Source organism: Vitis vinifera, chromosome 10, assembly GCF_030704535.1.
Source record: "Vitis vinifera cultivar Pinot Noir 40024 chromosome 10, ASM3070453v1".
NCBI classification, from domain to species: Eukaryota; Viridiplantae; Streptophyta; class Magnoliopsida; order Vitales; family Vitaceae; genus Vitis; species Vitis vinifera.
Genome location: NC_081814.1, coordinates 13,422,885 through 13,450,222, shown reverse-complemented (window position 1 = coordinate 13,450,222; position 27,338 = coordinate 13,422,885). Strand labels below are relative to the sequence as shown.

The 27,338-nt window shown below is 33.2% G+C and overlaps 1 protein-coding gene across 1 annotated transcript; it reads left to right on the top strand.

The window, feature by feature from the left end:
* Nucleotides 1-17,364: 17,364 nt before the first annotated feature.
* Nucleotides 17,365-25,435, top strand: LOC100254822 (homeobox-leucine zipper protein HOX32). Its single transcript, XM_002281832.5, has 18 exons — nucleotides 17,365-17,997; nucleotides 20,159-20,318; nucleotides 20,569-20,684; nucleotides 20,779-20,869; nucleotides 20,963-21,058; nucleotides 21,135-21,248; nucleotides 21,338-21,421; nucleotides 21,813-21,968; nucleotides 22,068-22,142; nucleotides 22,234-22,340; nucleotides 22,594-22,783; nucleotides 22,968-23,156; nucleotides 23,270-23,350; nucleotides 23,465-23,599; nucleotides 24,105-24,430; nucleotides 24,559-24,670; nucleotides 24,870-25,019; nucleotides 25,145-25,435. The coding sequence occupies exons 1-18, from the start codon at nucleotides 17,789-17,791 to the stop codon at nucleotides 25,289-25,291; spliced, it is 2,538 nt and encodes an 845-aa protein (XP_002281868.2). The 5' UTR covers nucleotides 17,365-17,788; the 3' UTR covers nucleotides 25,292-25,435.
* Nucleotides 25,436-27,338: the final 1,903 nt, after the last annotated feature.

Genomic DNA, 27,338 nt, shown 5'->3' with positions numbered 1-27,338 from the left:
TTTGAAGTATGATGGTCATTTCGAGGTGATGAAGAAAATTAGTGCTATTGCATATAGGTTAAAGCTCTTGAATAGGTTGAGAATCCATCCTTCATTTCACATGAGTTCTAAAACCCTTTCACGAAGATCAAGATCTTACTAAGGTACAACAAAGTTGTACACCACCTTCCATTTGAAAGCAGATTGAGAACGAGATTTACAAGATTTTTCATCATTGGATTATAAGTAATTAGAAAAATAGGATGGGTTTCTTAGTTTATTGAAAGGGGATCCTAGAAAGTGAAGCTAGTTGGGAGAAGGGAGCAACCTCATGACAACTTAAGGAGGTAGTGCAAAAGTATCTACAAGCTCAATTGATGAGGGTATTGACTCTACTTGGTGGTAGCTTGAGGATACAACATGTGTTGCGAGCATGCGGGGGTAATACACAACGTGTGGTGTAACATGCATGGGTAGCACATGAGGTGGCTCAAGTCGACCAAAATTCTTGTATTGGATTTTAGGTGGCTACTATTTTTTCTTTAAAGAGGAAGCATTGAGAAAGGGTTTCCAAGGGGGAAGAATTATTTTTTAGACTTTCTATTTTCTAGAAAATTTATCATACTCCTATGATGTCTCTTAATATTGTGCAAATGGTTTAGAATGCTCTTTAGGAAGGGGGTGACTACATCAAAAGTGGTCATGGTGCCATGGCTATGATACATTAGGGCATGACACAGTAGTTTTGAACATGTGCAAATGATAGTGGTGAACCTTGCAAGCTCACACACATGGGTGTAATATCATGGGCATGGTGCAACCCATAGGCACAATGACATGGGATGCGGTTATAACACAAAACATTAGCATGGTTGCCTTGGATTGGAAAGATCAACATAATCGACACAAACATGGACGAACATAGCAACACAGGCCATGTAATAAGAAGAGGGCTTAGCAAGGGCGCAATGTTTCAAAAAAGGTTAAAATTAGCTTTGAATTTGTCTGACACTGCTTTTTTTATAACAAATAAACTTTGAAAAAGAGTATTTTTAACTTAGAAGTTTTGTTAAGAAAAATGATGAAATGAGGATGCAGATAAAAGTAGACAAGAATGGGAAAAGATATTCCAAATTATTTAAAGTAATTAAGTTAATATATTAATAGAATTTATATTTTGGAGTAGGTGAATAAATAAATTGGATGGGTAGATGGATGCAAATATAAATTATTGGCAATTTTTTTTATGAGAAGGAAATATAATGGGAGAAGGATTAGATCAAAAAAAGAAAAAAAAATGGTTAAGTTTGAGAGTGTTGCTAAAAGAATCTAGAAGTGGTTCCTAATGATTGAAATGGCTTTCTTACAAAAATTAGGAGTTCAACAAATTTTTTAAAACCACTTTTAAAATTCCAAAAAATCACTTGTTTGGTGACTTCTACACAATCACTTCTCAGTTGATTATTCAAAAATAATTTGTTTTTAGTATATAATATATCACTATCAAAACATTTTATTTTATTTTTTTAATATTCAAACACTAAGAGGCTTCGTTCATTGATCCTCAAGGGGAGAGAGTTTTCCAAAACCGCTTCGGCTTAAGGTTAAGATCAGGGCCCAAATTATTGAAACCAGGCCGGCCCATTCAAGGCCTTGACAGTTTTGAACCAACTGGTGGTTTTACTAAAACCAATTTATTTTGTTCATTGCTAGAGCACAAGTCTACTTCAAAGGACAGAAAATGTTCTCAAAATTTATTAAATAGGTGGATTTTTAAATACAATATGGCATTTCTTTTTGTAAATTTCTTCATCTCTTCTTATAGTAATATATTTGGGTGAATGGTCTGCACAAATTTATTCGTTTTTATTTTTTATTTTTTATTTTTTATTTTTTATTTTTGCCTGTTAAAACTTTTTGAAACTTGGGTTCAGCTTTTAGAGCCGAAAATCTTCATTTGTGATTGTATATTGTTCAGTCTATTCAAATTAATCTAGTCAATCTTGGTAGATGATTTTCACTCAAACATTAATTTTCTTAATTTATTTCAAACACTTTTCAGGTTGTATAAATGGTTATTACTCTTCTCCATGTCTTGATTTAAGGGTTATTTGATTAAAATTAATTTCATATTTAAAAAATAACCTTCATCTTTTATAAATGTAAAATATAATTTTTTTTTAGGCAAAAATATCTTCTACTAATTTTTTTTTTATCCCCTTCTCACATCCAAACATTTTTCTATAGAAAATCAGGAACAAATATCAAATTAAGGTTATATTATTATTTTTGATAAGTGTAGGTTGTTTTTTTAAACACGTGGTATAAATACTTATTAATTAATTTAATTTTTCAAATTTTTTACTAATATTAATTCTAAATTATACCTAAATATCGAATAAATCATTCTGTTAAATTTTTTTTATCAAAAAATAGATGGACAAACTAGTGTGATAAGCATAGTTATATGATATGTTTTTTGTATGGTATAAGAAATTTGTAAACCTGTCCCATTTTGTCTTGTCTTATCTCGTTTAATTTTTTAATAAGACTAGAATATGAATTTTTTTTAATAAATGGAGTAGGGTTGGAATAGGGACAACCTGTCCCGAATCCACCCAATTGTCATCCCTACACCCAATTGTCATCCCTACTTGTTGGCATACTTGTTATAAGTTTTCTTCATTTTTATTATTTTTTATTAAAAAAATTATTTACAAGGCCTATTTAATATATAGGTATAGTTTAAAATTAATACTACTTAAAAAAAATCTTCAAAAAATAAATTAAGATACGAGTGAAAGGAGATCAGAGAAATCTGAAATTAATATAATGGTTTCTGTTGAGATAAATTAAAAGTTATTTAGACTCAGAAAAAAAAAAAAAAAAAAAAAACCACAAGTGCCACCATGATCTTGATTCACCTCTCATTCATTTTTTATTTTAAAAATAAGGTCTATGAAATATATATATATATATATATATATATAAACAAACATCATTAGAATTCCTTAAATCAAATTTATATTTGTCCCCTCTCATCATGGTAACATGACAGCTCCTTCTTAGAGGGTTCAAAACCTAGACCTCCCCCAAAACTCCATGCCACTCATGTCCCATTGAGATAGTGCTTGTTGGTGAAAAGAATATATATATATATATATATATTTACTTACCTACAAAATGGATAAAAATGAATTTTAAAAAAGAAAAAAAAAATCAGGCAATTGATGCTCTTAATCAAAGATCCCATGTACCAACTATAAAATTAATTGAAGTGGGTCATATCCCTCTGATATTTGTATGTATTTGGTCACACTTTTTCCTCTTCTCTTAAGAGATATATTCCACCCTCTTGGAATGGTGTGGTGCTGGCTAGCTATGAGCAGTAAAAAGGGCAGTTGAAAACATTGTGGTCAAAAGTGGGGTTTACTGTTGACCACTGTCAATGTTCTACAACCCATAGTCCCATATGATCATATCTCTCAATTATCTCTTCATCAAAGGAGTTTTTGTTTCTAGCTCAAAATTCAACCCATCACTGTTACCTTTTCTCTTTATAAAACTATATCTGATTCCCCAGGTTTCTACCCATGAATCATTTCCATTTTGCCTAAGACTCTCTAACGTTGCTTGCGTTTGTCTCTTTATAGCATTATATGGATACATGCATGGCTCTTTTTTTGAATTGAAGTTGGGTAGTTAGGTACTGGGTGTGGGTGTACCAGGATTATGCTTCAGACTTCACTCATGTTTTTATAGCTCTGCAGATTATTTTATTCCCAATGATGCAACTTTCCACCCATATCATGGATAATGGGGGCTTTTGATTTTGCAGATCATGTTCTCAACATGGGTTATATATATAGATTAATTTGCTAAAGACTGATCTTATTAATACCCAAATGTTGGATCAGATAACAGGTTCTGTCATTTACGTCTGATCAGAATCCGCGTAGCAGTTGGGAGGATCAATGATTTTGTTTCTGCTAAATGATGAATTGGCTTGGCCAAAAGACTTCGGTTTGATATATATATATATATATATATATATATATATATATATATATATAGAGAGAGAGAGAGAGAGAGAGAGAGAGAGAGAGAGAGAGAGAGAGAGAGAGAGATTATAGGTAAATCAAAATGCGAAACATGGAAGATTTTTCCATGCATGGCAAGAGAATCTGTCAAAAGGGTTTGTTCAACTGTGTTCCTCAGTCTTTTTTTGGGGGGTGATTTTTGTTCAGTTTTTGCAGAAACCTGCCTGCAAATACGAGTAAAACTGAAGGTATGGAGAGCATTAGGTTTATTAACTAAGAAGTGACATGGAGAGAAAATGCATGAACTAATGAAAGTGAGCCTCTTCCACCCACCTACTGGCACCTTGTAAATATCTGGCCATGGTGACATGAGAAAGAAAAATGTGGTTGATGATATGTTGTAATTTGAGACTGATTAATGCCATAAATTGAAGAGTAGTGGTGTTCAGCATGCAATCTTTCAGTCCTTTTTTCGGTTCCTTTTCTGTGGCATTGGCGAATTAAATTCATAGGCTTTGATACTACTCCTAATCATGGCAAGTGTTATATGATATAGTGCTATTATTAGTAGCAAAGACAATAGGATTTTTCCTCACATGAGCATTCTGTCTAGCTGGGCTGCTGTTATCCATACAACGATATGTGGCTTTACACCATCATGCATGGACCCCAAACACCACCTCAGAGAGAGAGAGAGGGAGGGAGAGGGAGAGGGAGAGGGAGAGAGAGAGAGAGAGAGAGAGAGAGGTGTAAAATGGAAGCAAAGGCACACAATTCCAGAGTGAGAAACGTGGTGAGTGGGGCTTTTGGAGTCTCTCATATCTCCTCTTTTGGTGCATGACAAAAAATGGGGTCACTCTCCACCCAAAAAAAAACTTCTGGGTCCCTCTGCTTGGGGCTGGAAAGCGACTTCCACCTTTGTTAATTTTGCAAAATCACGCAATGTGATATGGGAACACGCCTCAGTGGACCTGCCCCAGTGTGGGGTTTCACTGTCCCATTCCCTTAATATTCTCTGTGGTGTGCCATTCTCTTCTAAAAGAGAAAAGCTAAAGAGAAAAAAAAAAAAAAAAAAAAAAAAAAAGAGGAAGAGAAAAAGAAGAGTGTAGCAAAGAGCTTCATCATCATCATCATCTCACAGCCAAGGAGACAAGCAGACACCAAGTGAGTCTGTGTAGCCATTGACTCCTCCTCCTTCAGCCCCCCATCATAAGCCATTAATTATATATATCCATGAGAGAGAGAATAAAAAGAGACCTTTAAAGAGTGTTTTTTCTTGCTTTGGATGCTTTTAAGATAGAAACTCTTTATGCCAAATGTCAACCTTATGAAATCTAAAAGTCAATTGCTTTTCTCACCATCATCTCTCTCTTGGATTCTTCTTAGTGAAGGGATGGAGGTGGGAAACACTCTCAATTGTCACCAAAAGTGTGGTTGGTGCTGGTCGAACTTAACCCCACAAAACTCCATTTTAGGGTTTAGAATCCTGGGTGTTAAAGTCCAATATTCATTGCAATTTTATTTTAAAAAGATAACAGATTCTAGCTAGTAAGCAAATGTTTGCTTTAACCAATATAATCCCTACTCTTAACATAGCCCTAATGTTGTTTGTGCCCTTTGGCAGGAAGTAATTGATAGAAGAAAAGCATGAATAATTCTTCTTCATCATGACACTGCACATGAATTCAAAACATCTAGAGCTTGCTCTCATTCAACTTTTTTAACTTTGACCTACACTACAGTACTAGGTACAACTAAATCATCCATTTGTCAATGGTCATCCTTCTTCTCTATATGAAGCCATTCCACTTCTGGTTTTCTAATCAATGGTCTGAAATGGGCTTTCCTCCATGTCCACCAAATTAATGCTTTAGTCTCTATAGCTACTTTGGCATGCATCATCATTGTTCAAGACCCAGTGACTAAACCCATTGGCCAATTGGCATATTTTGCAGTGGACTCAGCTGATGAGATGAGAAAGTATGTGGCTGATCAGTTGAAAAATGGATCCTAGACTTGTGTGTGTGTGTGTGTGTGCATCTATATCATTGCCAATTCAATGTTTAGTTTGAATTTGAAGCAGGTTTTGTTTTCTTAGACATCCTCATTGGCACCTTTCAAAAATGATTAAGTCAATGTTCTTGTGGATCCAAATTAATATTTTCTCACTTGGCATCAAGTATTGGGACAAAAATTTCACATTATTGTAAAGTCCCCAATACTCAAACATGCAAATGTATACACTTTGTATTTTTCACTAACTACCCATAATTATTTGGATAATAATACTATTTTATGATGTGAGAATAATATTTTGCAAAGTTATCTAATTATTATCTATTATCAATATACCATTTTTTAATCCATGGTCTCTCATTTTTGTGAAATACAATAGATGAACCTATGATATACACCATAGTAAAAGATAAAATGAATGATTGGTTTCTAATTATTTCTAAAACATTTCCAAAAAAATTTTGAAATAGCAAAGATGCAGCAGAGGGAAAAAAAAAAAGTATTTATTATGATTATAATTATTATTATGGGGAGTTATTTATATAATTTCACATCTCAAAAAGATATGAGACCAAAGGAGGGTGGGAGTGAAATCTCTTTGTTTTCACCTTGAAAATGGGTTAAGCTCTCTCCTTTTCAAATATGTTCTTGAAATTTGCTCCAAATCATTCTTGACTAATGCCCAAGTACTCCAAATCACGGGGTGCCAAACAGTACCTAGAATGACATTTGTGACAATGCACCCAACCCTAAGGACCCTACTGGCCAAATTAATTGTTTAATAATGACCTAAAGAATGTCAAAAACCATCACATGACTTAAAAATATTCCACCCCATTTATCTATAACTAAAGTAACCTAATCTAATCTTAACCTCCCCACTAATCAGTTCAACCATTCACAATATTTTGTTTATAATTAATTTATTCATAGTCAGCAAACCCCACTTGTATTAAAGACATATCTTGTGACATGACTTTGTTTATGTTGCAGTATCCTTCCTCTCTTTTCAAAATTTTACCCAACTCTTCTTCCATCCTCCCCTTTTACCCTGTCCCTGAGCCTATCCAGTGTCTTTAATTTTGTGTCCTGACAATGTTGTTGGACCATTATTTTAATCATATGTTCTTGTCCACTAGCAATAGTGTTTTTCCTTTTTGACATTGGGTGATAGGACAAGTAACTCCTACCATGATGTATCAAGTAAATTTGAAGAATTTTAACAAATTCTCAAATGTATCTTTGTCTTTGTAGTTTTGTGTGTATTAAACTTTTAACCATATGAGGGACTTTTAAATTTTCTTTTTATAAATATAATGTATAAATACTATTGGTAAGAAATTTATTAGACATCCTAATTATTCATGTCTTTAAGCTTTGAAATACATGACTTGATCAATAAAATATTGAAATTAATATTGTAAAATTGTCTAGAAGAACAACTAGAAGAGGAGAGATCAAGTTATACTCTTATTCCTTAACTCCATGCTGGTGCATGAACCTCCAATATGGGTAGGTAGGTGGGCAAGTCTAATAACACTCTTATGAAGAATTCAAAGGTAAAAACGAAAATTATGGTAAAGCTTCATTGACTTATTGTGTAGATTATATAAGTATAAAGAGTGAAAAATGGTCACAAATAATAATTTAACATTGTCCCCTTGACTTTCTTGATTTTCCAAAATTATTGAGTTTACCAAAGAGAATCGCTTTATAATTGTGGAATAGTAAATATCAATAATTATTGTAGAGATTAGCTCCATGATTCTAGATGATTGAATGCTATGAGTCAATATTTTGAATTCTAAGACTATCTTGATAAAGGTTTAATGAGAATATAACAATTTGATTAATTAAAGGTACAAACCAAGTGATTGAGGCTCTAACAGCTACATTTTCACAAACAATGTGATAGTCTTATTGAATGTGGTAAGTCTAATAATAAAAAACAGGATTGATGGATATATAAAAAAAGCACCCATGTCGTCACAAAGCAACTATGAGGAATTTGAAAGAGAAATGTCAATGTCACATAGTAAGAAAGAAAACCAAGTGAGTTCTACTATATAATAGAGACCATGGAGCAATATTTTGCTTCAACACTTGATTGAGCAATAATAGGCTATTTCTTGAATGACCATGAGATAAAATTGGAACCAAGAAAAATGTAGTAACAAGTGGTGTTTTCTTGTAACTAGACATTCCACCTAATTTGCATTACAAAGTGGACAATGCAAAAGAACTTTAGGAGAATATTCAAAGACCATGATTAAGAGTTCCTTTTAAGTAATGTAAGATACATTTGACCTCCTTTAAAAGTTGCATGGTGGGCAAATGAAAATGTTGATTCCACTGGTGTGGTCATGTGAGAAGCATCTAACATCTTTGCATAACTTAATAAGTCTTTTGATTACTTCAATTGAGAAAGAGCAAACCTCCTAGAAAATATTAGATTTCTAATACCTAAAAATAGTATAATTTGCTTAAATCTTTAATTGTGAACTTTTCTCCCAATCTTTTATTAAGTTGATTAATAACTACATAATTATTGTTCATGAGAATAAGATCATCACCATAAATTAGTAGGAGCAAAGTGAAAGAACTATTCTTTGGGATAAAAAATGAAAAGTTTGTCTACCACATGAAACCCAAGCTAAAGAAGAAATTGGGAAAGTCAATCAAAGCGAGATTGGAGAGCCTGTTTCAAGCCATAAAAAGACTTATATAGAAGGCAAACGTGTTTGATTGACTTTTAAATTATCTTCATAAGGTGACCATGAAGAAAGTTATTTTTAATATTCAATTGGCGAAGAGTCCAATTACAAGGCACAACAATGAAAAGAACTAATTGGATAGTGGTAGATTTAATAATTAAACTAAATAACTTATCAAAGTTTTCTCCAGGAACTTGGGTGAAGCCCTTGGCTACATGATGTGCTTTAAAGCGATCAATGTTGCAATATTGTTTAAATTTTGTATGGAAAAACCATTTTAAACTATCAATATTAAGCGGTTATGGAACTAATACTCATATATTGTATGTCTTCAATATTCCATCTAATTCTTCCATCAGCATGAACCCAATATGGAATTTTGAGTGGTCGCTTTAATGTTTTAGGCATAAATGAGGCAAAGGCCATTTAAGAGACAAGTTCAAGATTGAAATGAAGCTTCCCTAGAGTGATCATAGAGTGAGAGTTTGTTAAGGGAGGTTGTGAATCAATCCTAAGCAAATTTGTATCATGTAGAACATTAAGGCCTACAAACAATTTGTTTTAAAGAACTTTAGAATTGTGTACTTGAAGTAAATTGTTTGCACTCTTAGGGATGTTCAAGTAGTTATTCATATTATCAACTTGTTGCTCACATTAAAGGGGTCATTTGTGATACTTATACACTTGCATAACTTGTTGAAGAGAGACCTTCATTTACTCCAATTGTTGGAAATTTAGTGGATTTTGGATGTAATCTAGATATACTAGTTAACACATCATCTTCATAATAGCAAGAAATTCCTAAGGAAATGGACAACACATCATTTTTATAATGGTAAGAAATTCCCAAGGAATGAGTAAGCATAAAGGGAGCATTAATCTCACTTGGCATGTTGACTTTAGATCAACATCCTTCATTTAATAGAAAATGTGCTAATTCAAGAGATTTTTGTGAAGAAAAATTAGATGGTGTTAAATTAGCATGTGAAAAATGACTTTCGTCAAATACAATTTGGCAAAAAATGTACACTTGATTTGTTGAAGAATCAAGACACTATCCTTTATGCATTTAGCTATGCCCAATGAAAATGCAAGGATATGTTTTCTTAGAGAATTTGGTGTTTCCATGGTTGCTTAAATATGGATAGCACCAACATAAAATAAAATTATCAAGTTATTATATTTTGGTGCCTCTTATACAACTTGTAAAAAGGTGTCTCTAAATTTAGTTTAGGACAAAAGTTGGTTTATAAGGTAAACAACTATCAAGAAACCATCAAGTCAAAAAGTAATAGGGGGATTAACATAAAACAATATAGTTAATCCATCTCTATCATATCTATATGCTTTTCAATTATGTCATTCTATTTTGAAGTTCTAAAACAAGAAATTTGATGACCTATTCCACATTTTGCAAAGTATTCCTCAAAACATAGAGATTGAAATTCTCTTTTTCTATCACTTTGAAATTTTTTAATTATTTTTGCAAATTGGATTTCAACCAAGCTTTAAAAATTTAAAAATTGATCATATAAACTTGAGTTTGTTTTCAAGGGATATAACCATATAAATTGGTACAATCATCAATAAATATCACATAATGACAAAAATTTTGTATAAAAATAATACTAATTCACAATGAATTTTCTAATGGAAAATCACAAATTTTATTTGACAATTCAAAAGGGAGCTACATTTTTTTTCCCATTCGATAATTCACACGAATCGAAGGTTTAGTAACCCAACTAAAAATATCAATTAGTTTCTTAACTTGTAATTTTCTTAAAACTTTTGACTGAGGATGTGTTCATTGATGCCAAACTTCGAATGATGTTTTGCCCTTTTGACTACATTAAGTGCTTTGTATTTTTCTTCATTCAAATCATAAAATTGGCTTTTCTTACATTCCTCTGTTAAGATTTTTTGTTCCTAACATGATAACAAAACTAGTAGATGAAAAATATTAAAATCACAAGTATCATCATTTGTGAGTTAACTTACCAATAATAAATTATTTTTAAATTAGGAACCACAAGAGTATCTTTTAAAGTAGGATCGCCATAACTAATACAAATTTTAGCATCACCAATGTGTGAACTAAGTAATAATTAAACATTTCAAACATATATCTCATCTTGTCCATTACAAAGTTTTGCATCAAGAATGTTACTTGGGTTATTTGTCATGAGTGTTGTTGCACCCTAATCTACATAGAAGGTTAGGTTACTTTTCTTATTCAAACTCATTGTTGCTAAGTTTTAAGCCATAATTTCATCCCGATACGCTTAGTTATACCTATACCAACATTCCAAAACACAATGATTAGGCTTGCCACATATTTGACAAACAATTCCACATATTTCCATTGAATTTTTTATTTTGGTTTTAGCTCTTAGTACCTCTAGTAAGAGTAAAACCATAGCCATTTAAGTCGAAGCACTCCGCTCTATGATTTCCCCTATCTTGTACTCCTTAGTTCACAAACGCTTGATTATGGTTCATATCACTTTTTTTTTTTCATTCTTTGCAACTAGAAAGTGTCCATAGTTTTGAAAAGGCTTGTGAAATTCATTAAACATAGGATAAGGAGGTTTTGGCGATATGGTGACTTAGAAATCTTTGTACTTAGGATCAACTCCTTTAAAAAAACTAAAAAAACTTATCCAAATCCTATATTGACTTGTTAAGATGTCTCAACTCCTTAGCTAATTGTCAGGCAATGCACAATGGTTCTAAAGGGTCTAAACAATAGGCCACATGGATCTACATCACTTAAAACAAGTCGATCCACTTGGCTTGCCAAGTAAATAATTTGAATTTCAAAAATTCATTGCCTTTTATAATTTTTTTTCTAGTCATTGCTCATTTTTCATTCCTTCCATTCTAATGATCATTTTTCTCCTTCATTTTTTCCTTTCTAAAGCTACCGTTAGTTTAGTTTTTTATACCCTTATTTTATCCCAATCATCCTTAATTTCTATGAACCTATAGCTAAATCCTTGGCAATTATATATGAAGAATATGCAAGCTAAGACTCACAAAATTGAGGCAATGGATCAATAACGTTGTACCAAAAAAAAAAAAAAAGAGTTCAAATAAAATTAAATATTGATTTAGTAATGTAGAATAAACTTCATTAAAGAATGAAAAGAATTGGCAAGGAAGTCTTCTTCCTAAAATTGATTTGTGATAGGTAGCATCATATTTAGTTGGATTGCCATAAATTCAATTAGTTCATTTTAAGAAATAGATTACTTGATTTTAGGTAGTGAGCCCTATTTGGTGATATGTTAATTGGGTCTATAGGATGTTTTGTTTTTTTATTTTTGTAATAATTTTAAATTATACTCATAATAAATAAAAGAAACATATTTTTGAAAAGGAAAAAAAATCTCCACATTCTCATAGAATAGAGTGATTTCTTGAGTGATTCTATGATTAGAGACATTAAGTAATTTCTTTGTCCTAGTTGAGTGAGTCTCATGCTTCATCATACCCTACCTTTGTAGCCCCACTTAAATCAAGTTGGTATAAAAAAAAAAAAGAGGTTCTTGTGCCAATCTCTTAAAGCTCCATTTGAAAAAGTTGGGCATTGCTACCATTTTTAGCCAAACTTGATTTTTCTCACTAGCCTTGAAGTAAAGTATACATCATATACCAATTGAAAGTTGTATAAAAGTTTATGGTGAAGCAAACTTTTTTCAACTTGAGTTTTGTACTATAAAATGTTCGCAATATACTAAAAAAGGTTTCCAATCAAGCATTCAAGATTTTTCTTTATTTATTTATTTTTTATTTTTTTTTTTTATTTTTTTTTTTTTTATTTTTTGCATGAGAGAAGTAGTAGTGAAACTCATGGTTGAAGTCTTGATCAAGTTTACTACCAAATCAAAATCGTATTTGTTATTTTTTTTTCTCAAAAATGGTTTTCTATTTTATGGAAAAAAAAATGGAAGATGTGCTCGACAACTAGAAAACAAAAAATAGGGCTTTGTTTGGAAAGTTTTTATGAAAATAATTATGAAAAATATTTTTTGGGGAATTGTTTTGAAAATTATTTTATGATGTTTTATAGAACAAAATTTTACTTTGGAACTTGAAATATTTTTAATATGTTTTCTATGTTTTCAATTTTCTTTTTGAAAAATAACTTTTATTAGTAATTTTTTATTTTTAATCATTTTTCATATTTATATAATTATTTTTAAAACAATCCTTATAAAATATTATATTTTCTATTTTTAAGAATAGATAACTCAAGTCTATAGTTTTTTGTTCTTAAAAACAAAAATAGTGTTTTTTGATAACATATTTTAGTTATTTTCACTTGTTTTTTAAGAGTTGTTTTCAAAGATGATGAGATAATTATAAAGAATAATTGAAAATAAAACACTACATATAAAATTTATTTTTAAAACTACTTGAAAATATATAAAATAAGTTGAAAATATTTCAAATTATCAAATAGATTTTAGTTATATAGAGAACTTTTTTTTAAAGTTGTTCTCAAAAATCATTTTTAAAAAAGTTGTTCTCAAAAACTATTTTTTGAAAATAGTTTTAAAAAATGTTCTCAAACAAACCTTAAAACATTCCTACAAGATCCTCTAAGAGATGACATAGAAAATTATTTGTCAATTACCATTATATGAAAATTCAAACACTTTGAAATATTCTGAAATACCATCTCTCCACATTCTTGAGAGTCTATTTACATCTACTTAAATAGTTTATTAGAATAAACTATCCATGTTTGATGAAATATTGGTAGATTTATTAGAAAATCTCTATCTTGTAGATTAACCACAAGAAAGAGAAACAAGTCAAAGAATGTCTAGTTTATCATGTACAACTGTGAGTCCATTTCACCAAAATTCTCAAGATTTCGTGTAATAAAATATTGTCTTGTGTTACAATAAATAAAATTATCTTTTGATAACAATGTTGATGTCTTATCTCCTATATTGTGTATGTGTTTGTGTGTTTTCTTTAAGGTAAGTTATACTCTATTTCCATAGCTAAAGTAACAATAGAAATATATACTAAAGGGTGAAAATGTTGAAATTAGAGCCACTAGTGTACTAATATTGGATCAACAAAAAAAAGTAAGAAATAAAGGCTAAGATTGTTAATGTATTTGAGTTTCTTAGTGCTGAAATAATACAAAACATCTTCGACACATCAAAGATTATGTAAGCTATGGAAAGTTTTGTCTAACTTGCTTAGGTGTAAGGAAGTAGTATAATAATGTTGAATTGATCTATGTTTGGTTTCAACTTTGATACTAATTGTGAAAGAAAAATAACGAATAAATTTATTGAGAATTAGCAATAGAACAACATACCCAAAATAACATAGACATGTATTGAAAAAATCTTAAAACATTTCCATATGAATAAAACACATTCTTCAAGCTCCTTGATGACTATCTCATCACTTAAGGTGAAAAAGAATCCATTTCATGCTCGTGAAGATGACAAACAACTATTTGGGTCTAAAGTATTATATCTTTATTACTATTAGCGCACTTATGTATTTTTGCTAATTGTACACGTTAAGACATTACTTTTTTTGTCGATTTACATATTGCAACATGAGTCCATTTTATTTAAGAAAATCAAAATTAAAATTATTTGCATATGTAGGTGTAGGATATTTTATATCCTCATGAAGCATGATCACAAATAAGGTAAGTGTTTACTTATGATGACAAGGACATGATAGGAACTACATCTTCAAATCATTAAAAATATTTGTCGTTAATGAGGTAAGTTTTGAATATAAATGACTAACATCTATAATTCAACGTATTTGAGAATCATGATTGAATACAATCCAATATTATTATATGAAACATTATTGCATGCATTACACATATAAAAGATGATTTTATTAAAAAAGATATAAACAAACATATTTTACCAAATTTTTTTTATATACACATACTTTAAAAGAACGATGAAATTGATGTTTAACAAATACTCTCAAATGATAACATAGTAGATTGAATTTTAAAAGCATTGCTAATTTCAATACCTAAGAATAAACTAATACATAATATTAGAATGTGGAGGCTCAAGGATTTTTCTTCTTGAACTTTTGAAGAAATTATACCCATGCAATAAGTATTCCATTGATATTCATTTTAAAGATGATTATTTTTTGTAAGCTTATAAAAAGCTGGTTTGGTTCATATCTCAAGACATCTTGGCTTGGAAAGAGCTTTCTACTTCTCTACAATTTTGTTTTGGTTGATTCTCCACCTCATTTCTTTTTATAACAAAAATCGCTTTTTAAAGTTATCTCATTTTTAAAATAAATATTTTCATTTACTTTATTAAGTACATTAATTATGAAAATATATAAATATAATTATGAGTAAAGGTGGACTTGGATGGGTTCAATTTACATCACTCGTACCCAACCAAAGTTGCAAGTTGGCGTGGGCAAAATTTGAATGAATGTTTGGGATTGAGTTTGGATTAGGAAAATATCAATCTAAAAATATTACGGTTGATACAAATCGAAGAATTGGACAATCCAATTGAATATTAATAATATATTTTTATTTATTTATTAATTTTAAATTATATTATCTATTATTTTCCTTAAAGTTAAAAAATAAACTCTAATATTTCCCATTTTAAATTACCTTATCCTATGATTTATCACTTTTTACTTATCTTAAATTAATATGTTTATCATTTTTATTTAATTATTAGAATATTTTAGAGTTAAATTTTGAGTTTGTGGGTTGTTATTTTTCTTAAGTCAATAACTAATGAACATTTAGCTTTTAACCTTTTATTTTATAATATGCTTCATAAATCGTAGACTTAAAATAATTATTATATTTAATAACTTGCAATAACTCGTGGTAACTAATGGGAGTTGAAACTATGAGTAGGCTTAGCATGAGTTGGTAATTCTCAAGTCCGTTCTTGCAAGAGTGGGAGCTTAATCTTTTTGATGATTTTCCCCGCTTAATGGATAACCCTTTTGTCAATGGGGAATTGCTTATCATCTTAAATTTAAGTGATTGTATTTGCACCGATGGAAACCATAAATTTCATACATAATACACAATAAGGAAATATGATAAATGTTTTTATTTTTTATTTTTAGTTTAGATAGTTAATGGAGTTCTTCCATTCTATTCAATGGTACTAATCATTGATACTGGAAAAGTTGTTTTTCATCCTAGTCCATGATCTGAACGAGTCGCACATATACCCTAGTACATGTTCCTCGACTCTGAGGACACCCCTGAAAAAGCGGGGGATTTTGTGACATTTCTGATTGGTTATCTTGTGTTTCTAATAAGTTGTTTAATAGTTAGTATGTTGAATCATATATATATAATGTACTGATTTAGATTAATCATAATCAGATGATTATGAATTACCCCCATTTTATTTAATTTAATGAAAATGAAACCCAGTAAGAAGATCTCAAATCACGAATGCATGAAATCCTTTCTTTTTTTCATTGAACTGCTACAAGGTCAACAATTCCATGAGTTTGGGCTTATATTATTGACATAAAAACATCTCTTTTCAAGTCTTCAGATACAACCCATAAGGGTTTGTTCGTTCTTTGTACATAAACCTTTGTGATGATTTCGCATCGTTTCAATAGTTCTTCCGCTTCCATGACAAATTCTCCCAATGCCTCGGTTTAGTGTTGACTAAACACATGAATGAATAAAGAGTTTCACATTGGTTAACCTTCTAACTTATTCAAGTTACAATCCTTATTACAAGGATCTAAAATCTTTTAAATGATATCTAGTCCACAAAGCAAAGTCGTAATCATTATTGGTATTACTTTTCAAACACGAGAGATATTTGTTATGAAAATTTTCAAACTTGTTATGAAAATTTTCAAACGTAATTTTGCAATATACTTACCTCCATTATTTGACATGGAAATTATCAAATATTATTAATGGAATATTGTACGGTATAGCATGAGACGTGGGTAATCTAGTTACATAGGGAAATAATCTGAATAACGTTAGAAGGTAAGCTAATCAACTTAATCACATTTAGGGATCAAATGCCACTTGAACCTCCAATTTCATTTGGAAAAAACAAAAGGGAAAGAAAAAAAAAAAGAAAAAGGGCAAAAAATGGTTGTTGGTGGTGGGTGGTGAGTGTGTGGAGGAAGGCGAAGGGCAATACCAGCAGCAGAGTAACGGCTGGAAAAGGAGATTCACTACTGAGTTTAACCGTCAATGGTTTACCCATAAACCCACCAAACAAATGTTGTGTAACAGTGTAAGCTTTGTCTTCTACCTCTCATTCTCTCTCCCCTCACGCCTCCCATTCATGTCTGCTCTCATACATGCCGTCCAAATGTCACCCCACATGCCCACAGATTCACCCCATACCATCCTTTACTCACTCATGCATCATAAGTCATCATATGAGAGAGATACATCACATACAGAGAGGGGAAGAGAGAGAGAGAGAAAGAGAGACTGTGCCTTTTCACTTTCCTAGAGAGAGAGATGGGGGGAGAGGGAAAGAGAGAGAGGGGGGGCACCAACACAGACCCATTTGAGAAAAACATTACTGCCAAGGTTAAAAAGATGAGGCTGCAGTTTCGTTTATTCTTTTTCAAAGAGGGTAAGTTTTATTTTTATTAATAAAAGAAAAAAAGAAAAGAGCTCAGAAAAAGCCACTGAGCACCTGGCCTGTATTTGCCATTGGGGCTGTTGTTTTTTCTGTTTGCTTTCTCTCTCTGTGGGTTGGTTTTGTATGGTTCTTTCTCTCTCTACAAATCTCGAGATTGGCGTCTCAGATAAAGACCGCAGGCTCTCCCTTGAGCCTCTTTTCTAACTGGGTTTTCATTCTTGTGATAGAGAAACTATCTGGATGAAGGAGATAGGAGGCTCTCTTTGGAGGAGAGAGCCTGCCTGAGAAGAACCAATACTGCTGAGACAGAAAGCCCAAAGCTTTAGGACTTCTCTGCCCTTCCTGGGCCTCTCTGTTTTCATCTTTATCCGTGGTTTTTTTGGGTGTTTTCCTTGGTGGTATGGCGCTTTCTATGCACAAAGAGTCTAAGCAGCAGATGGATTCCAGCAAGTATGTAAGGTATACGCCCGAGCAGGTTGAAGCTTTAGAGAGGGTGTATAGTGAATGCCCAAAGCCAAGCTCCATGAGAAGGCAGCAGCTCATAAGAGAGTGTCCCATACTCTCTAATATCGAGCCCAAACAGATCAAAGTCTGGTTTCAAAATCGCAGGTAACAGACTTTCTAGTTTGTAGCAAAGGACATCGAGTCTCTCCTCCTCTCGACTTTCTTTCTATTCCTCAATGATTTTCTTGTATAACTGCAAGAATTTGTTAGAAAGAGGGCTTGTCTGTTTATTTTTGTTTTTATGCTTGTGATTGAAATGGGTCCATTTTTGTGGCTCATACTGTTTCCTCTCTCTTTATCTCCTCGTCTTCACGCATTCTTTGGTATGAGGGTAAGGATTTGCGAAATGGGGTTTTAGCATGGTGGTTGTTTTCCTTGTCAGTTAAAATGAGCTCTTTCCCTTTTTCACTGTTGGGCTACTTTTGATTCATTTTTCAGTTTTGGTTGAAAGAAAATGAGAATTGGTGATGGGTCTGGTTAAGTTGTTCTAGTTTTTCCATCTTTTCTCACATTTGTGTGTTGGAGTGTGAGGATAGTCTTTGAAGTGACATTTATTCTATTATGATGGGTTTTTTTGTTTTCAATCAGGAGTTCGTTATCATGGGTAGTGTCGTTTTCAAATATTTTTTCCTTTTCTATTTAGTTTCTCATTTGATTCGCAAGAAAATAAGAATGAGACATGTTTGGGCGATTCATTCATGCTTTTGGGTCTAAGTGTTAATGTCTTTGTTCATAGGCATTCATTCCTCGCTTGATTCTTAAGTTTCCCACTTTGAAAAAATGGCTTAATAGTTAAAAGGCTGTTCTCTTGCTTTTTATCCTGCCTCCCTTTTTCGTTCCCAAGATTAAAAATTGTTGTTATTTTTCTCTTGCCTGGTGGTTTGTATTTTTTTCTTTCATTTTTTCCCTGCTCTCTTTGTTTCTTATATTCTTTCTTTTTTCATCAAAATGTTATGGTTTAATGTGGGATTTGGAAGAGGTGAAAAGGGTTCCTTAGGTTTATGACTTTGGTTTTGTAATGAAAATGGGTGCAGATTCTGCTGACTGTCTATTAGAAAATTCCCTTAGCTTTTCTGTCTTTCTTCTTTTTCATGGTAGTCACTTTCTTGTGTTTTGTTGTTTTTATTCCCCTTGGTTCAGAAGTTGTAAAGGGAAATCTCACCTAGAAATTTGAATTTTCTCTTATCATGACTTCTTCTGTGGTTTTTTTTCTGAATGAGTGATGTTATCTTGAGATGGGTTTGCTTTTGTAATTAAATGAAAGATAATGACAGCTAATCAATTTGCTTTTTGATGAATACCTTTATATTATTCTACTGGTTTCTGCTGCATTTCATCATTTCTGGTTTTACTTTTCTTAATTTTACTTTTCCTACAGGTGATGTTAGAATGAGATATTGATAAATAAGTTAAAGGATATTTTTTTCTCTCTCTTTTTGGTAAAGTAGATAGCTTTCTTCAGCTCCACTCTAGGTGTGTAGGCATCTTTTTCCATCTATTGAGTATGGGGCTTGTTTTTATTACAAGAAAAGAAAAAAGAAATTGCCTGATGCTTGAAGCTCACAAGATCCTTTTTGTGTGATCGGATTGTTCTGGAAGTGTTGTTTTTGAAAGTATAAAGCGTATGAAATTTTTGTCTAGAGTAATGCTACATTCTCCTTGCTAGCTCCTACCCGAAGGAGAATATTAACTTCAGAACATTAATGCCTCAAATTTTATGAAAAATTACAGGGCATGCCATTGTGTTTACCGGAGAATTGAATTTTCTTATTGTAATAAGAAATATGACAATTTTCACAAACACAGTGGTATGGTTTGTAGTTTTTTGTAAAATTGGGTACATGTGATGTGTCTTATTGGAATAGCTGAGAGGAGACTTGGATGGCAAAACTCTTAGAACAAGGGCTTGTTGGGAAGTTACATTCTTGTTTGTGTGCACAGTTGAAATGAATTTTTAATTTTGGGGATCATTTTTTGGCATATATTTCCATTGTCAATTGTAAGGGTTCATTGTTCTTTAGTTTGCTTCCAATTGGATGGATTTAAAAAGCAAAATATGAAGTCTTCATTTTTTGTTGTTTCATGTCCGAATGCTTACATAATTCTTGTTCAAAAGTTAAATGTGCCCATGCAATAGGGAGCCACTGAGATTTCTCACCTTTATAATGATTATAGCTTCTATTCCATTCAGTCTTGAGGAAAAATTTAGTGATGGCTGATGAGCTACTATCTCAACCCATGTGTTTGCTCTTTTTCTGTTTAATAGGTGCCGTGAAAAGCAAAGGAAGGAAGCTTCTCGTCTCCAGACTGTGAATCGGAAGTTGACTGCAATGAACAAGCTGTTGATGGAAGAGAATGACCGGTTACAGAAGCAGGTCTCGCAGTTGGTTTATGAAAATGGATACATGAGACAGCAGCTGCAGAGTGTAAGCTCCTCCACTCCACCTTCTTGCTAGCATAAAAGTGGCATCATCACTTGGTTATTTCTGTCCCTAATATCTGAAGGGGCTTTTATAATCAAATCGTTTGTGGATTCTTGACCTCGTAAATCAGCATTGAAATAATTCTAATCCAATTTTCACCTTCTTTAAACCAGCATTAGGAAGTTTTGCTATCCATTGTTCAATTAATAGTACTTATGTTCTTATAAATCTCATTTGCTGGATTATATACCAGGCATCTACAGCGACCACAGACACTAGCTGCGAGTCTGTGGTCATGAGCGGTCAGCACCAACAACAGCAAAACCCAACACCTCAGCATCCTCAAAGGGATGCAAGCAACCCAGCTGGGTAACTTACTTTCAACTATTTAATCTGATATAAAGAAAATACCTAATTTCCTGGTTGATTTACATGCTTACGAGCCTTCTTTTGTGTGTCATAGTCTACTCGCAATAGCTGAGGAGACCCTGGCAGAGTTCCTGTCCAAGGCTACTGGAACTGCTGTCGACTGGGTCCAGATGATTGGGATGAAGGTACAATCTCTTTCAGCTTCCTTTCTTTAATTTCACCAGTTGCTTTACCTTGTAGCAGTTCCCAAATGTAACCATCTTTTGATTTCCATGTAGCCTGGTCCGGATTCTATTGGAATCGTTGCTGTTTCCCGCAACTGTAGTGGGGTAGCAGCACGAGCCTGTGGCCTCGTGAGTCTAGAACCCACGAAGGTACTTGTCCTGACTTGTTTTTACTCTATTGTACTGCGTTAGTTTTGGTGTAAAGTATGTGGTAACATCTTTACAGGTTGCGGAAATCCTCAAAGATCGTCCATCTTGGTTTCGTGACTGCCGATGCCTCGATGTATTGAGTGTAATCCCTACAGGAAATGGGGGGACAATAGAACTCATATACATGCAGGTTTGTTGTGTTTATAAATTAATAGTTTGTAATGGTTTCAACCATTCGATTCTTGGTCATGTATAATGTTGAATTCTTTCCTTTCTCAGACATATGCTCCTACAACATTGGCATCAGCACGTGATTTTTGGACATTGAGATATACTACAAGCTTGGAAGATGGCAGTCTAGTGGTAGCCCATTTAGTGACATTTACTTTATTCCCCATAATCTCTTGTTTTATTTTTTTTTATCTTTTCAGAGGGAGAATTTTTAGAAATATTTTACTTATTCATGTTGAAGCTTTACCTGTCAATAACTAATATACAACACATGAGTTGGATAAAATTAAAATTATCATTTTTAAATGGATATTTCTGATTTAAAGATCATTCCTTTATTACATTTATGGAGGAGACATTCTTGTAACATACCAAATGATCCCCTTTTTGGGAAATCGTATGCTTTCTTGTGGAAGTTGTTGCTGACCTCATGTAATATGTAGGCCTACTATGTCAACTGATTTCACTGTAGTTCCCTTGTATTGTTGGAGTGTGCTTGACAGTCTCAGTAACATACTTGCAGATTTGTGAGAGGTCATTGACATCTTCTACTGGTGGCCCTACTGGACCCCCTGCATCAAGTTATATAAGAGCGGAAATGCTTCCTAGTGGCTATCTAATCCGACCTTGTGAGGGTGGTGGCTCCATTATTCACATTGTTGATCATGTTGATTTGGATGTAAGGATAAAATCTAATTAAGCTACTTCAGGTTCTCAATTATCCAACTGTGGTTTATTTGTTTTGTTTGTCTTTAATTTATCTATTTGTATATTTCAGGCATGGAGTGTTCCTGAAGTTCTTAGGCCGCTATATGAATCATCTAAAATTCTCGCTCAGAAAACGACTGTTGCTGTAAGAACTTATGGTTGTGTGGTGTCATTTTCTCTGGTTTTATCATGTTCTTGTTCATTCTCTTATATCTTTTTGATTTTTTTGTATGCAGGCATTACGGCACATACGACAAATTGCACAAGAAACCAGTGGAGAAATTCAGTATGGTGGGGGCCGCCAACCTGCTGTTTTAAGGACGTTTAGCCAGAGATTGTGCAGGTAATGCCATCAAGCACATTTGTTTTAAAATATCTGCTCAGTGCTTGCATCTGATCCAGCAATTATTACAGTGGATTAGTCACTGCATCAAACCTGACTGACCAAACCAGTTGAGATGTGTTCCACATTATCATCTGATTAGGGATTTTTTTAGAATTTTTTTTAAAAGAGACAAAAATGAAATTTGGTCTTTAGGACCTTTTTTTTTTTTTTTTCTCGTAATGTTTCTCGACTAATTTAAAATGTATATTAGGGGGTTCAATGATGCTGTTAATGGGTTTGCGGATGATGGTTGGTCGCTCATGGGTAGTGATGGGGTGGAGGACGTAACCATTGTGATTAACTCATCTCCAAGCAAATTCCTCGGGCCCCAGTATAACTCAACAATGTTTCCAACTTTTGGAGGTGGCGTGCTGTGTGCCAAAGCATCAATGCTGCTACAGGTACATAGAAAGTCTAGACAACCTTGTAAGGTCTATTGATAGTGAATGTATGCTAATTTGTGGATGTCCAACTTCTGTTTTATCTCTCAATGCCACCCCACAAATATTATTTGAATCTTCTGGGTTAACATCACTATTGAAATATTTGATATATCCATATCTGACTGTTTATTTGAATCTGCAGAATGTTCCCCCTGCTTTACTTGTTCGATTCCTGAGAGAACACCGTTCTGAGTGGGCTGACTATGGTGTTGATGCTTATTCTGCTGCATGTCTTAAAGCTAGTCCTTATGAAGTTCCCTGTGCAAGACCTGGAGGCTTCCCCAGTAGCCAGGTCATTTTACCTCTCGCCCATACAGTGGAGCATGAGGAGGTGACAACTTTCTCATCCAATCTCAAATTCTTTCTACATCATTCTCTTCTTATCTTGCTCTATGCATTAGTTTTACAATGCAAACTTATCAATGCGTATTTTACCTGATGCAGTTCTTGGAGGTGGTTCGTCTAGAAGGACATGCATTCTCGCCTGAGGATGTGGCTTTGACACGGGACATGTACTTACTACAGGTTGGTTTGTCTATAATAAATATTTATGGGAGTGATTTTGCTTATCTTTTTCATAGGTAGAACTTTGTAAGTTTATCTTATTGACATAAATATTTCTTAAATTTTCTGTGGCAGCTATGCAGTGGGGTTGATGAGAATGCAGCTGGTGCCTGTGCTCAGCTGGTTTTTGCACCTATTGATGAATCATTTGCTGATGATGCTCCTTTGCTGCCATCTGGCTTCCGCGTCATACCATTGGATCCTAAAACGGTTTGTGAAGCTCTATACATTGAATGCTATTACCATTTTGGAGAAAATGTTATTTTCAGTGAGAATCAATGAAGCATGGTGTTCCACAGTTTTTGGGATAATAAAGGAGGGTGCACCAAATGTTTCATGGATAGAGTATTTTCCTCAAGGATTCTAACTGTTTTTTTTTTTTTTTCAAAAAAAAAATATTGTCCAAGAGTGTTCAATTAATATGCATGCAAGATACAGAAAAGTGTAAATTATAAACTTGGGCAGCTGAAAACCACCAAATCTTCACAGTAAGATTCTAAAAATGAGACAGGAATTGGTTGCTGGAATCTTTACTGGATTCATCATAATGGATTTTTTAATTGTGGGTAATATCTAAGGTTTTCCAACCAAGAAATGGAACTTTTCAGTTGGACTTCATTGGCCAAAGCCTTTGCATACCCTTTCTGTAATTTTTGCTTACTTTCCATTTTCGTTTTTGTCTTGCACTTGTAACAGCCATATCTTTGTACTGCAGGATGGACCTGCTGCTACTAGGACATTGGATTTGGCCTCTACACTTGAAGTGGGAGCTGGTGGGGCACGCCCAGCCAATGAGTCTGATTTGAACAATTATAACCTCAGATCTGTTCTGACTATTGCATTCCAATTTACTTTTGAGAACCATGTTCGAGACAATGTGGCTGCTATGGCTCGCCAATATGTACGTAGTGTTATGGCCTCTGTTCAGAGGGTTGCCATGGCTATTGCCCCTTCCCGGCTCAGCTCCCATATGGGCCTAAAACCACTTCCTGGTTCTCCTGAGGCTCTTACTTTGGCACGGTGGATTTGTCGTAGCTACAGGTTTGACTTAGATCATATTAAACTTCAAAATTATAGAGTTTTTCCATCAGGCTCTTACTTTTTCTGTGTTCTTTTAAGCATCTCTTAACTATTATTTGCTTTGCCGCTGCTGACTTGCTTACTTCCAGGATTCACACTGGGGGAGAGCTCCTTCGGGTTGACTCCCAAGGTGGTGATGCTGTCTTGAAGTTACTTTGGAACCATTCTGATGCAATCATGTGCTGCTCCCTGAAAACAAATGTAATTGCTCTTATGTTTGCTCCAAAATTTTCCGCAACTTTTTTACAACGAACATCCAAGTGAAAAGCACAGCTTTATTGTGAACTATTCCTATGTGTTTTCTTTTCCTCCCTTCTCAAAACAACCAAATGGAGCTCTGTTGGATTTTGCATTAACAAACAAAATTGATGTGATTGACTGTGATTGACTACGAATGCAGGCATCTCCAGTTTTCACATTTGCTAACCAGGCTGGGCTTGATATGCTTGAAACCACTCTGGTGGCCCTTCAAGATATAATGCTAGACAAGATTCTTGATGAAGCTGGGAGGAAGATTCTCTGCTCTGAGTTCTCTAAGATCATGCAACAGGTAATTATGATGCATCATGTTTTGTTTTCTAATCATGGGTTAACAAAATCACATACAAGCCCAATTTTGAAATTCGATGTGAAACTGTATTACAATATCTCAAGTCTTTCGTTTTTCAATTGCAGGGCTTTGCGTATCTGCCAGCAGGGATATGCACATCCAGCATGGGCAGGCCTGTGTCTTATGAGCAGGCCATTGCATGGAAAGTCCTGAACGATGAGGACTCCAATCACTGCCTGGCTTTCATGTTTATAAACTGGTCCTTTGTGTGATGCACATAGGCTTTGCTATATCTTAAGTTATATAGTATGTGGCTTTAGAAAAAAGTTGGTACAATATTACATTATGACATGAATGAAGTATATCAGGATCTCATAAACACTCTATCTATATATGTATTGCTTATGTTTGCTTAATGGTGCTTTCTGCTGTCCACCTCTTGGTACCATTTGTTTGTTTTGTTGGGTTCCTATTCGGCATAGGACGTCAGTAAATTTCTTAGTAACATTCACTTGGAGCCCATCTTGCTGTCTTACACTCTTTCTAAATAGAGAACAACTTGTTGGGTTATCAATGAAGTAACTCTTGTTTGTTTCCCAGGAAAAGTTGGCCAGAATTGTTTTGGAAACGCTTTTTCCCTTGTCCACTAGTTGGTTGTCAACAAGTGGAGAAAATGGGATGAGGGGTTGTTGTACAGACACCTTCTAGCCAATTTGATCATGTCTTCATCTTCTGCATCATATATTATGTTTTATTGGGAAAAAAGCATCTCTACCCACTACAAAGCAGTAAAGCTCATTTTTTGAACTTGAAAAAGGAAGTCGGACCATTTTGCCGTTATATTGATTAGAGCCAAAGTGTTCTAATGAAAAATGTATAAAGTAAATTATGCATTATATCGTTAGGAGCCTGATTTTAGATCTAACTTGTATGTTTGAGCTGAATCTCAAGTTTGAAGGGTGAAAAGACTGTAAGTTGCGAGGGTGATTTTTAGTCATGGCAATGAGGTAATCAAACAAGAAGACATGAAACATGAAGAAAGCCAAATAAAACCAAAAGAGGCAAGTCATGAGCATGATGCGTAAGTGATGGATCCTATGAAGGCATCTAGAGAAGATGAAGACATGATCAAACTGGCTCGAGGAAAATTTGAAAAGAATCGAAAGACAATTTGAAGATTGGATGAAGTAAATTTTCTATTTAAACTAAATTCTAGAGCGTTTCCTGAGATCACTTTGGAGCACAACACATCGATTTGAAGCTTGAGAAGTTAGGAATCTAATGCTTCAAACGATGCATGAATCAAAGTTAGAATGAAAAAGTTATAGTCAATTGAAATATGCAATTAAAAAATAGAACTTCATATCAAAATTGCACAACCATTAATTTCAACAAGTTTTTTTGTTTGAATGAAAATTTGACTTAAGTTCGTGATGTCAAATTGTTTGTTGAAATCTCCAACTAGTCATATCAAAATGCTTGTTGAAATAAATTTCAAAATGGACCACTCTAATCGGACTCCGTTTACAAATACTCGAGGCTTGAAGCATTTTGGCATTTCACCAACCCAAAATGGGCCCTAAACATTTGAAATTTATCATTTATTAATTTTTAGTTATTTCAAGGTAGTTTTTTTTTTATAAATAAGTGGCCAATAATAATATGTCATATATAGGGGTTTTACCCAAATTATAAAAACTCAGCTTTTAGGTTTTTCTAAAGAGTTTACATAGAAGAAGGCACAATGAGGATTTTGGTTTATTTTTCTTCTCCATTATTGTTAATTAATTTATTATTTATGGTTTCTTTATTTTCAAGAATGATCCTCATCGTATTTAATGGATTGTGTACGTGACAATATATTCATGAAAGGTTAAAAAACTATCTTGAGACATGATGTATGAAAACCTAGGGTTGAAACCTAAAAGGTAAAATCAAACTCAATGATAAATTAAATAAAAGATTAAGGCATTAACATAAAAAGCAAAATAACCTCTAATGTTAGTTTGTGTTGCGGGCTAGTATAATTGCCCATTCATTAATTCTAAGGACCTTAACAATTCTTGATTTCTAGTTATCTAAGTTTTTGTTATTGTCATCTACCCTTGAGCAAATCTATACAAAGTGGTAAAGTCCTAAAATCATATACTAAACCCCATATGTCATATTAATTAATTTAATAGGTATTTCAAAATGGGATAAAATATTACTCCTTGACATGATCAAGAAAGTTCCAACCTATGAAGAGAAAGATCAAGTTAAGTAAGAACACATTTCTCACAAAGCAAGTCAATCTCATTATTAAGACTAAGGTGTTGG

Excerpts from the sequence above, each read along its gene's own strand:
- LOC100254822 (XM_002281832.5), top strand. The coding sequence starts at position 17,789 with ATGGCGCTTTCTATGCACAAAGAGTCTAAGCAGCAGATGGATTCCAGC. Across the intron at positions 20,870-20,962 it reads TCCAGATGATTGGGATGAAG|CCTGGTCCGGATTCTATTGG; the intron begins GTACAATCTCTT and ends ATTTCCATGTAG. Across the intron at positions 21,059-21,134 it reads TGAGTCTAGAACCCACGAAG|GTTGCGGAAATCCTCAAAGA; the intron begins GTACTTGTCCTG and ends ACATCTTTACAG.